The 13,505-nt window shown below is 39.5% G+C and overlaps 1 protein-coding gene across 5 annotated transcripts in view; it reads right to left on the bottom strand.

Annotated features, from left to right (window-relative positions):
* The window catches only part of EEA1 (early endosome antigen 1), a 78,141-nt gene that overhangs the window by 36,986 nt on the left and 27,650 nt on the right, over positions 1–13,505 (bottom strand). For all 5 annotated transcript variants that reach the window (XM_069773346.1, XM_069773345.1, XM_069773348.1 and 2 more), the window contains 4 exons: positions 12,533–12,640; positions 12,325–12,446; positions 10,565–10,720; positions 5,476–5,592 (listed from right to left, as the gene is read on the bottom strand). In XM_069773346.1, the coding sequence (XP_069629447.1) occupies positions 5,476–5,592; positions 10,565–10,720; positions 12,325–12,446; positions 12,533–12,640 (503 nt within the window). The remainder of the gene's footprint in view (positions 1–5,475; positions 5,593–10,564; positions 10,721–12,324; positions 12,447–12,532; positions 12,641–13,505) is intronic.

Here is a 13,505-nt window from a genome sequence, read left to right as displayed (position 1 = left end):
ACATAAACTATTTCTCTATCCTGAAGACTAATTTGCTTTCCCTGAACGTTCAAATTCTAGGTTATTACAACTGCATTTGCTTGGGGAAAAGCTGAAATACTAATTTGACTTATTAGTATACAGAAAAACTTTTCAAGTATCACACAACTTCCTAAGCAACAACATTTGTGGTTTAATTCCTGTGTAACACTGTGCAGTCATCATGCTGGTCATTTTTAGAAGTATCCTAATTTTGCCCTGTCACTACACTTAACAGCATGATCTGCTATCCAAATTATGGAAGAGAATCTATTAAAACTAAGAAAATCTGTGATGTTGATAAATGACAGAATGAAACACTCATGATTTAACCTTCATTTTAGAAGATGATGTTTTTACATTTTCATTCATACCATCTAATTTCCTTGCATACAAATCAGCTCAAAGAGGATGGTTGCTTTGAGTTTGAAAACACTAAAAATCAGGATTCCCTAAAAGAAAGACATGAACATCACTGAGCGCCAGATTTTAATTGCCACAATAATAACAGTAAATACTGCAGGGTCTAAGGTCATACTATTGAATTTACATGCTGAGACAAATACTGGGAAAAAAAAATTTACAGATAATTTTCAGCTATTACATAATTCTTTTTATCAAATTTCATGAATTAATCAAAACTATATTCAGATAGAAATAAATATCTTCATGGACAAGATATAATTCCAGAAAGTTTGGGGGTTTCCCCAAGCTTAGCTGGGGCAGTAACTAGAATTTCAGAGATCTCAAAGAAGCCATGAGAACCATTTCAATTTTCCAGTGGCACTTTTTGAAGCACAGAAATACAGTTGCAGGGAGGCCCTGGTCATCATCCAACCCAGGTAATTCATTCCATCTTCCTGAAATGTACCAGCAGGTTCCATTTATTGCAGCATCTTACTGATATCTCTCTCAGTGGAGCGTTACTACACACATCTTTTAAATGCCTGTGTTCTTCCTGCAGTTTTAGTGACTACTATATTCTCTAGTGACCCTTTCAATTAAATACAGAAAAATAAAGGACACTTCTAGCATGTCAGCCTGAAATAATGCCAACATTGAGGTCAGTTTTATGTATCAAAATTTCAGACAGTTCTGAAACTTTGGAACTCTCTTCCAAAGAGAAGATAGATAGTGCCGTAATTCTAGCTATGCTGGGCATCTTAAAAGTGCACTTCTGCACGGTATCCAGGGAAGAAACCTGTTTTGCCAGAAGAAAAAGCTGTAAAATTATTCAAATAAGTTGAACAGTTTCATTCTTTACAGATTTTAACAAATGATGACTATATTGGTAGTTATAAACTATATACAGACACTTTCATTTTACAATTGTGACAAAATAAACAGAAGACTCTATAACAAAAAGAGAGGTTAGAAAACAAGCAATCTTGCAAATGACAACTCCAGCAGTCCAACAACCCATGTGAGAACAAATATAGTTAATACCCTATGTGTCCACTGAAAAAAAGTACATGCTTTCTAAAGCATACAACTTAGCCAAAAATTATGGGTCAAGATTAAAGTCTGGCTATTGAATTCTAGCCCTGCAGTAGTATATTTTGAAACATTCCTTGAAAAATAAAACAACTTGTTGCTGTTACAGTTATGCAGAAATTTTTATATATGCATATATAAAATGCAGGAACAGAGCACATGAGGAACATACTGAGGCCAGGTGCCCTCTTAACCCTCCTGAAGTCAGTGGCAAGGCTCCCACTGCTTTTAGAATATATTTCACCCTCAGAACATAAAATAAAGTTGCAATTCTCTTTTCATTAATGACCAGACAGGATCATTAATACTTGAACTGAATAGTGTTCCTGAAATAACACCACACCACAGAACCTTCTTTATCTTCTTTAGAGCTAAGGTATTAATCTCACTATTATTTCATAACAAGATCCACACGTCACGTAGAACTGCTGTGAGTTACTTTATGAAGAGACAGTGCAGGGCACTAACTTAAATTTTCAAGGAGGTGAGGGGGAAGAGAAACAGTCAGTGTTGTCTTGAAGCAGACTGAGACTCTGGGAAGCTTTCAGGAATGCTACGTAAAATGAAAAGAAGCAAAGCGTCTTACCCATCACCTTACAAGCGATCCAAAGGACAGCCAAGAGCAGCAGGTACACACAGCTGGAGATGCTGCTCCACATCGTGCACTGCTCTCCTCTCTTCCTCCCCGGTCTGACGATCAATACAGCGATGAATACCAGTGTTTAAAGCCGCTGCCCCTGGCAGCCGAACACCCTCTGCAGTCATGAACAGCCAGAGCCGCAAACAGCTACTGCTGCTTTGACAGGAGAAGAGCTGGGTTTGCCCCACAGCCCGCTACCTCCGTGCGCGACTGAAGCCTGTGACAGACTCAGGGCCACGGAGCTGCCAAGCTATGGTCGTTTAGGTTACATCAGCGGACTCAGCGGTGTTTCCTACTTGGATGCATGTCCCAGCTGCATCCCAGATATATCAAGGGGTATGTGGGCACACACGAGCCACCTCTCTTCCCCAAGCCTTGATTTCCACACAAAAGAAAGAGGAAATGAGAGTATGTTACAGGACTCAACAAAGAGCCCTGAGCCTTCAAAGCTCACAAGGTACAAGGGGGAACGCCACACTGATCCCTTCTTTTATAACTGCTCCTTGGAAAAATACATGGAATACACGTCAGCAGTGACAGTGGCCAGGCATTAAAGAACGAACTCTGTGGTCACTGATCAAATTTCAGAATAGTTATGTCAGTAGAAGGTTAGAAACTAAGCATCTTTCCCTGTAGATAATGGATCACAAAAAAACCCACATGCAATGGGTTTAGAATTACAGCAAGTCTTATACTTCAGGGAATACGCTGGTTTTACACACTAGGTCTCTCCTGGGCTACAGGACATTACTGGCCTCTGCAAGGCAAGCCAATCCCCGTAATTACAGTGTTTTATAAACGAAGGAAAGGCAGTTCCTGCTGGTCTCAGAGAACTGATCTTATCTGCTTGTCATCTGCTCTTCTCAGTATAGCTCCTGAAAATGTAAGAAACAGCTTGCTTGCTTGAGGTTGTACATAAGCTTGAAAAACTCTGCGTCAATGCACAGAAATATCTTCCCACTTTGCAATGGAATTATAAATGGATGTACATATCAAAATGCAATATATTCTATCCTGCATTAATGGCTCCTCCCTCTTCCCTGACAGCTTCATCAAGGACAGCAAACTGTTTGAAGTGGGAGCAATTTCTGTTATTTGGGAAGCTAGTCCAACCTTTTCCAATTCTAGGTCCAAGTCCTCCAGGGCCAAGATTCCTTGGCTAGCATACCATTCTTATGCATATCGCTTTTCCAAAAAGCTGCATAAAGAGGTGGCTGTAAACTGCTTTAAGTCACTGAAACTGAAAGAGGAAAAGTAGCTCGCTGCCACTTCTTCCTATTCCTCAGGTGGTATTTGGCATTAACCTGACACAGCAGAGGACACTCTCTTGAAGTATGGTTATCTTATGCATCGATCTGTTTCACTCCACATTGTTAATGGGATAGCAATATATTCAGGCAAGAGCTCTCTATTGTATAGAAATAATTTTGCCAGAAGCTTGATTCAGCATTGCTGGTCTGCGGAAAAGTACGGCTTGACAATTCTTGCCACCTCAGTTCTGCACCTGATTGAATGAGCCAAACCAAGAGTCATGCTACTAAAGACAAGTTTAATTTACCAAATTTTAATTGCACCTTCTTATATTCTTTGCAAATGCTGCTTTAATATTAGATTATCATCACAGAATGGTTTGTGTTGGAAGGGACCTTAAAGACCATCTAGTTCCAACCCCCCCGCCATGAGCAGGGACACCTTCCACTAGATCAGGTTGCTCAAAGCCCCATCCAACCTGGCCTTGGACACTGCCAGGGATGGGGCAGCCACAACTTCTCCGGGCAAACTGTTCCAGTGTCTCACCACCCATATTGTAAAGAATTTCTTCTTATATCTAATTTAAATCTACCTTCTTGCAGTTTCAAACCATTGCCCCTCATCCTGTCACTACAGACCCTGGTAAGAAGTCTTTCTCCATCTTTCCTGTAGGCCCCCTTTCAGTACTGAAAGGCTGCTACAAGGTCTCCCCGAAGCCTTCTCTTCTCCAGGCTGAACAACTCCAACTTGCACAGCCTGTCTTCATAGGAGAGGTGCTCCAGCCCTCTGATCATCTTCATGGACCACCTCCAGACTCATTCCAACAGGTCCATGTCCTTCTTATGTTGGGGACCCCAGATCTGGACACAGTACTGCAGGTGGGGTCTCACCAGAACGGAGCAGAGTGGCAGAATCCCCTCCCTTGACCTGCTGGTCACGCTCCTTTTGATGCAGCCCAGGATACGGTTGGCTTTCTGGGCTGTCAGTGCACATTGCTGGCTCACATTGAGCTTCTCATCAACCAACATCCCCAAGTCTATCTCCGCAGGGCTGCTCTCAATCCACTCATCGCCCAGCCTGTATTTGTGCTTGGGATTGCCCCGACCCATGTGCAGGACCTTGCACTTGGCCTTGTTGAACTTCACGAGGTTCACATGGGCCCACCTCTCAAGCCTGTCCAGGTCCCTCTGGATGGCATCTCTTCCCTCCAGCGTGTCGACCGCACCACACAGCTTGGTGGCATCAGCAAACTTGCTGAGGGTGCACTTAATCCCACTGTCCATGTCGCCAACAAAGATATTAAACAGCACCAGTTCCAATACTGATTATATTAAATACACACTGTTTGGTCTTTGCCCTTTCCTATTTTCCAAGATTGACAAGGTTGCAGGTAAATACATATATGTAATGTGTACAGTTCAGATACAGTCTTATATATACACGCAACAAAAAGCAGTATGCATCTTTCTCTTTGCCTCCTTTCCTCCCTTACCTCCATTTATTACCCCACAACATATGCTTTCTTAATGCAAATACAAAATACAGCAAGGTCAAAGCGCTTTGATGAAAGCTCTCAAGGAATACTTATAAGTTGAGAAGCTTCTGGAATTTATTTCCATTTTCTACCATGCATGACTGATAAATGGCCAGAAAATATGAAAGGAGTACAATCTAAAAGCTAAGAAATGGGAAAACCAATGAAGAGAGCTCAATATGTCTTCTGAATTATGATTTTTAGGCAAACATCGTAATATTTCAAAGGCTCTTTTTTCTTTTAATGTGTGAGATGGCAATACTGCTTAATAATAGGTAAGCATAAACTGCAGCAATTAGAAATCTGCAATCATAACAACCCATAGGATTTCAGTTGTAACATACTGATGATCGTTAAAATACAGCGTTTGCTTGTACATTATGATATTCCTCGTGTTAAGCAAAACGGCAAAGGAATTCTCAACTTCTGCAACACCAAGAAGTGTTTTGTTACAGTCTTCAGTGCTTCCCAAGGCAATGTGTGACATGTTCCCATTTCAATGTGAGCTGATAAGCATAGGAAACAACAGCATTCTCACCTGGTTTTTTTGTTCCAGCTCTTTGACTGAACTTTGAAGTTTTTGCAGCTCCTGAACATACACAGCTACCTCCTGAGGTCCTTTGGCAAGCTCAGCTCTTAACTGGTTAATGGTAGCCTGAACAGACAAACAAAAAAATCCACATTTAAAACAACGCTCTGCATGCATAACCCAACAAAAGCAAGATGTCTGGTAGTAAAATAAAAAGCATCTTGCATACAGATAAACAGCTGAAGAAAAAAATCACCTGCAAACTAATCTCAGAGCACCATCAGCTACCACTGAGCATAATTTCCCAGTTGAGATTCATTCATGTCCTACTTCAGAAGACAAAAATTGGCCCCAGACCAATAGAGAATGCCAGGTTGAGCCCACAACTGATGAAAATCACAACAGATTATCCGTTAATTGTTATCACAGTTCTAGCTCAAGGTGAAACCCTCCCAAGCCATTGCAGTTACATGGCCAAAATCTTTGCCTCCCTGGTAAGGAAAATGTACTGGAAAAGGCACTAGAAGTGAGTCTGGCATCCAATGCAAACTTGGTGTGTGACTTTTGGGCACATCAGCCCTGCTGGTCAGCATAATCAGGGGAACAATACTACCCCATTAAACAGGATTGGTACAAAACAGAACATATCAATGACTGCACGGTATTTGAATACAGTAATGGAAGCAAACAAGAAAAGCACTTTAGATGGGTAACAATGGCTGCCCTAAAGCATGCCGTGTATGAATGCACTCACTTTGAATACACTATATAATAGTGACCTTTTTAAAGAAGTTTTCTTTCCTATTGTTCTCATAGCCACAGATTTCAGCAGAAATGTATAAATACTGAATTCAAGAATGAACCAAAGCAGAGCAGAAGTAGTAGACAATGAACATACTATTTACAACCTTCCTACAGAAAAAGGAAGACCAAAGAGAACATATGAACACATTACATGACTACATATAGTTATTAATTCTGACTTTCTGTAATGCTGTGCTTTACAGAGCTATTAGCTAAAACACATCCTGAGAACTGTCTTTGGCAGACAAACATTCCAGGATGTTCTCAGAAAACGGTGGATGAATATTTCACTACTGAGAGAATATAATGCAGAAAACATGCAAAAGCTTGCTGAGGACACCACTGCAGCCTTTCAAACTAGAATTGTAATTTATATGCATAAAGATACCTTTCTCTCATTCACAATTCAATAAGCCCATCCTACATTTCATTCTTAACATGAAAATACATCATGGATTAATATTCATTCCTGATATTGTCTGGCTGATGTGTCTGTATGATTAATGAACCAATAAGCAAACAGGAATGTATCTGTTTAACCTCTTGAAATTATCTTGATACAACAGAAATCTACTATAAGAATAAAAAGCTTTCAAAAAAAATTACCTCAAATTTAAGTGTCTCCATTAGAAAGCAGAAAAAATAAAATGGATGGATGAAAGATGGAAATAAGCAGTCACAAAAGCTGTTAGTAGACACACTTCCTCAAATTTTTTTTTAAGTATTCCGGTGTTTTTAATGCCTTTGCTTAGTGGAAAAAAACAGTCCTGGCTTTATTAAATTTACACATAATTTAATCTACTCATCTTGTTTAATTCTGTGGGCACTCAAGTTAACAGTCAAGCCTAGGCCCTGTATTTTATGAAGATCTATCAGACACTGAAACAAATCACAATCTGCAGAGATTCATAGAAATGCCTAGCTCCACAGCAGTGCAGCTGTTTTCATAATGTGTTTACTATGCAGGAGTCACTATAGTGAAAAACTAAACATGGAAGGAGTAGCTCAGAATGAGCACTCATCTGAGATCTCTTGACACCAGTTTCAGGCACAATTCTGACATAAGACATAAACACCCAACAAAAAAACCCAAACCAAACAAACAAACAAAAAAGGACAGCAATGAATACATTTAGGTGACAATTGTAGAGCTATACTATTCTTCACATCCCTCTCCGGCAGCATTTGAAGATGCTCATATAGCGTTAAGATGATCTTTGTTATTCTCTTCACCTACACCATGAATTCAACATTTTAAAGACAGCTCACTTTGGGAACCAATATTAATGTATGTATCCTCGGCCAGCTTGGCAAAATAGCCAAGGATGCCATAAGAACCACTTTACGCTTTCAGCCCTTGAGGTGGTCTTAAAGAGCAAAGCTGAGATGAAACATGGCCAAACCTTTATGGCCAGAACGGTACCCATTCTGCCAATGAAGGACTTCCATTTCTTGTTTTCTTATGGCTAACACTTTTCACAATTGCGTTCTTTTTAAGAAAAGTAGAAAAGTTTTCACCACTATGACTTTAAGTATTATTTTTTTTTTAAATGTCTGATCTGTCACTTTACATCAACAGAACACCTTTTATTTTGAACACATCCTGGGCTATTCTTGCCATATGTTGGAATTAAGCAGAGAAGACAGTAACACTTCTGAGAAGAACCAGACTGCCACTGCTTACCATGTTCTGCCACGCAGCAACTCAGTCTTCTCTGGTTCAGCCTACATACTGATGATACTACACAGACATCTGATATTATTATAATTGCTGCAATGTAGTTTATAATCCTTCTATACATCTAAGACTTCTTATATGAACACATTGTAACACCTAGGGGTGTCATGCAGCCTTCTCCCCAATCTGTCGTTACTTCCAGGAGTACTGAAAAAACCTTCTTCGCTTGTCTTTTTTCCTGTTAAAGGCTGCACTTTAAAGCTACATTTTAAAATGGCTAGTTATGTCAAAACTTAAACATACCTAATTTGGGGGAATAAGACCAATTCATGCTTCTGTGAGGATGTTTTAAGATGAAAGATTTTTGTTACACCCATGTCACTATGTCATTTTATCTTCACATGAAAACTAAATATCCAAAACCACAAAAGACTACAGAGACAGTATTTTGAAATGAAATTTAAATTCTGCAGCATAGTTGTGGGATCTCACAGTTAAAACCAAATTACAATTATGCAGCAACTTACATGGCCACATAACCACATTATATTCATAACTCCAACTGTGATATTCCTTTTTTCATGTCTGATGAAGCTCTTGGCATACACAATTTTAACTTCAAAACAATGGTAGATTCATGTTTAGTACAATACTGTACCCTTGTACAATTCCTGGAGCTCAACACATCTCTTGTGAGGGGAGGCAGGAGGGAAAGCCCTAAGGAGTTTAGAATAATGCCGGGCAGCACTTCTCTAAAGCTCTCCAGTGCAAACGAAGAAACAGAAAGTTAAAACTGCGGTTCTGAATTCTAGGGCACATGAAACCGCATAATAAAAAGATGTCAGAAATCCTTCACAACAGGACAGAGGATACTAGAAGTCCTACAGAAAGCCTAGGCATTTCCTCATGTAAGCTGGTGAATTCTGCAAGGACCCCACTTCACTAGGGACCACAGATCTGCATTGACAAATTTGGCTGGCATTGCTGCATTGGCAGGGCAAAACGGAAAATGGGGAGAGCAAAATTAAAAGATCTCAAACACAGCTGACAGCCTTCGGTGAAGACTGTTACACTGTGAAGTCATCCATTAGTAAAACTATACCAACCAACACATCAGTGAGGTGCAACAACATGCAGCGAGAGAATTCTTCTGCAGGTATGGATTTACCAACTCCTCAGTAGAATAAATTATATGTTGGACAAAAGCCTTTTTGGCGATACTGTATTTTTATCAGGATTTCTTGCCATTATCTTTGTCAGAGATTGCCCTCACTGTCACGGTAAACAGCATCAAACAGGCTTTAGCCAGGAGTGATCGGAGACAGTTTGAGGAGTAAGGTTTCCTCTTAAAGATCCAAGTCAGAGCTGTTGCATCCTTTTTTCTCCATCTTGTATGGAAGTGCAAGTGTTCAGTGGTGGAAAAGCAGCGGAACCAAAACCGAGAAAACTGCATATTTGCTATGGGAGAGGCAGTTAGCTTTGCTTCCTTAAACACAGAGTTATCATCAATTCTATAAGCAAGAACAACAAAAATGGACAAATGTTTTCAGATCTCCCATCAGCAATTTAAAGCTTCTTCCACTGACTCAGCCAAAGCAGAGCAAGCCTTCACAAAGTACTTCTGAAGAAACCAGCATATTCTGCAACTCAAGTAGACAGTGAGGTCCCTTTTAAATGAGATGAATTTTAGAAGTTCAAATTCAGGAAAATACGGTGAAAAAATGTAAAAAATAAAAAATACCTCAACTAACATGAGAGCAATAGATTTTCTTTCATACTGCAGCAATAAAGAGAGGAAAACTAAGGTGGTGTTGCCTGGAAACAGATTACAGGTGACATCCTGACATCTTGACCTTCAGATATGGTGAGGCCTGGCAGTCACTCACTTTCTGCTCTAGTCAGCAACAGGCAACACTTGGAGGCCATTATGCAGTGGATTGCGGAGCAGGGGGGTATGTGTGCAGAACAGATTTGTACCTTACACACAAAATATTCCTACAATAAATAACAGGTGTAAAAAGGCCTCCCATTTGACAGTAAGAACTAGAAAAAAACAAAAATGAAAACCAGTTTGCAATATCCTTTGAGATTTTTAAATCTTTTGTAAGTTCAAGAATTATATACGTCCTATGAGAATACTGAAATTATTATCGACCTTGTATTAATAATTTTTTATGTATTTTAACACACTAGCATCCATTTTCAGGCACATCTACTCAAACATTAACCAAAACCATTAATTTTCAGTAACAACTGTTTTTAGCTGCATGTAGCTCAATAAGAGAAATAAGTCTTTGAATCACACAGGTATTGCTCTATTTCTCTCTCCCAGTAGAAAGAGCACAGCTCTGTCAGAAGGTTTTTTCCTCTGCTATTGGGCTCTTGTAATAACTTTTTATGGCAAGAAAAGGCTTTGCAACAAAAAGCATGAGGGCTTTTGGAGGGTAGATATTGACAGAATCATGCAATTTACTGGAATGAAGAAACATGTCTATCAGATAAATTACAAGATTCAGTTAAGAAAGAGGCTTTTTCATCATGATGAATTAGTATTTTCCACTTTCATATGAAAATCATGGCAAAGCTAGCACACACATCTTTAGGTATGATTATTACCTCCGAGTTAGCCTGTTCTGCCTGCAAGTGCTTGCACTCATCTTTCAGCTTTTCAGATTCTCTCTCACGTTCCAGTGTCATTTTGTCCATCAGTGTCTGAACTTGGACCAGCTCCTTTTTCAGGACAGCCACATCTTCCACACCAGGCCTTTGTAGCTGAAAAGTAGAAGAGTAGCAGTGAGCAACACACTGGTGGCAGACATGCTTCCAGTGTCGATGTCATCTCTAAAAGTCTTACAAATCGTCCATTTATAGACAAGGTGACATATACAGTATTATAGCTGTGCACACAAAAAAAAAAAAAAAAAAGAAAGAAAAAGAAAAGTACTTCTCATTCCCAAAGGAAACAGGATTTAATGGCTGGTTTTCAGTTCTTGCCTGCTAAACTTTGAACTTGTTGATTGATTTCAACCAAATCTCACAAACGGGAAAAGGTCCCAAAGACTTAATTTCTGTAATTTTTATGTGGGTAGATGGCTAGGTACAGGAGGGAGAGCTTCCGCGAGACAAAACACTGAAGTGACAGGGAATCCATGCAAGAAATTTATCTGAAGTCATAATACTCTGAGAAGTAGGCTGTATTGACTCCTCTACTCTACAGAACAGATTACCATATATGCTTTACTGCTGTAATACTCACAAGCCCATCCCAGGGCTGAGACACATAACAATCCAGTGCTACGCAGACTTTTATAATGACACTGCCTCTGTCTTCAAGAACTATTTTGTAAAACCACAAGAACAGACAAAAAAAGGGCAGCTGAAGGAAATGTCTTGAAGGTACTGTCAGACATGCCTCATACCAGACCCATCGGTAAATCTGTTGGTAATTACATCTAAAGCACTGTAACATCCCTCAAAATGAAAAGCTATAAAGGGAAAAGAGAGAGAATGCAACAGTGGGCACCAAACAAAGCAGAAAAAAGGAATGCTGGCATCTAGAAGAGAAAAAGTACAGGAAAAGGGTAAGAATCCAGAAGGAGAAAGGAAGACAAACAACTAAACAGAGAGGAATAGAAAGGTCCAATGGCTGGGCATGGCCAGAGGGACTCATGAGCCCTTCAGGGCAGCCAACTACAAGGAAGAAGAGGGATAAACAAGTCCTACTTTCCTCCAGGCTAAGCAGGGGCTGAGTGGGAGAAACTAGGAAGTCCCCTTCACTACTCTTTAGAAGCGGCACGACTGCTGAGTCACTGGGCTTGCTCCCTGGAGCCATGGCTGTATATAAAAGTCACCAGGAGCCAAAAATCCTGGAATATATGCACATTGGTATTATCAGCCAAGGGCAAGAGGGACAACATTAACATAGACATGGTGGTGACAGCTGCCAGCCTTTCAGCCACCATGTCACAAAATACCTCTCTGAGCACTTCTTATGAATGCAGCTGTCCAGGGACAGTCAGAGAATAACATCTCATGGAAAAAGGGTGATCTAAAGACAGCTGTGGAAGTCAGCAATGGCATGCTCCAAGTACAGGTCTGCACAGCACATCTACGTGTGTAATACTCTGCAAAATCGCTGAAGGTTAGAGCATCAAACAAGCAGACTATAATATAACATAGGGTAAATTTTAATATACAAGTCAGAAACAACATACATTTCCTCACTGAAAAAGTAGGTCAGTGAAACAGATCAAAAACAATGGTGTTCTGAACTTTTTCAGCCCACAAACAGATGTCTCCAAACTGCATTTGCAAGCATTTAAGTATATCCCTCCCTTGACTTGAAAATAACAAAAACACTAGTGTGACGTGAATACCAGCTCTGTCTTTAAGTCTTCGACTGTACTTCTCTCCTTCTGCAGTTCTTGTGTCAGGTTTGTCACTTTCTGTTCTGCACTTTCCCGAAGGCTGATTTCTTCATCATACTTTGATTTAAGATCTAATAAGAAGGAAGTTGAATAAATGATCACTTGCACAAGTTGTACAAGTAGAGAACAGAATCAGGCTTCATGTTAATATACTTACCCACAATTTCAGTGGCCAGTTGTGCCGCTTTTTGCTCAAATAAGTCTTTCATTTGCTTAATGTTAAAATTTTCTACTTGGATCTCTTCTAGTTGCCGTTCTAATGATTCTATTTCCATAAAAAGAATAGTATTATTTTCTGGAAGAGCTAGGACAAAATAGTTACTCACACCCGTAATGAACCAGAGCAGGGAAATAAATAATCCAAATTCACCTAACACTCAATTAGCTTAGCAAAGTGAACAACTTTATTGACGTTAAATATCTACAAGCATGATGCTGGAACCTGTCACTAGTCGAGTACTCTGCAGGATTAAGTACATATTGGTTTTCACTGGTCACAAATAGCTCTTGAGATCACTGCAACACGCTGCTGAATTCTGAGCCCCGAACTGCAATTAAAAGCTCTTTAATCATCATCAGTCAGACACTTTATGCGTACATAAGGAAAATTTTATTCCATGAGTGCCTCATGGAGAAAAACAACGAGCAAAAATTATTGGTCTGCAAAACAAAACAAAACAAAACAAAACAAAAAATTCATGGTTTTCTTTGCTAGCAATGAGTACAGAAAAACACTAAATAAAACCAGCCCTGACAAATGCTAGAGTTTAAGTATCAACTATCACCGTCTTTCTCAGCAAAAGACTTGTACTGAACGCTTGAATATATAAAATAATTAAAAACATGTTCAAAACTACTCATGAGAACTGCTTTCAGAGTCAGGAGAACTCCTGTCTCACTTCTAGACATTACAGACACCGAGCCTCTGGAACATTTCTCCAGACTACAGCTATCAAGAGCTATCTATCTTAAGCACTTACAATGAACTTTTTTTCCAGTAATTGCACCATTCCAGCTTTCTAGCTCTTTAATTTACCAAAAGTGCTTTTTCCTAAACCTAAAAGCTACAGTGAAAAAAAAAAAATCAGAAATTCCAGAACAGTGCAGAAATTAATATAATAAAATGTTAG

The sequence above is a fragment of the Haliaeetus albicilla genome, chromosome 28 (genome assembly GCF_947461875.1).
Source record: "Haliaeetus albicilla chromosome 28, bHalAlb1.1, whole genome shotgun sequence".
Classification (NCBI taxonomy): domain Eukaryota; kingdom Metazoa; phylum Chordata; class Aves; order Accipitriformes; family Accipitridae; genus Haliaeetus; species Haliaeetus albicilla.
Note: the sequence above shows the minus strand (reverse complement) of the source record. Positions and strands in the feature narration are given on the sequence as shown.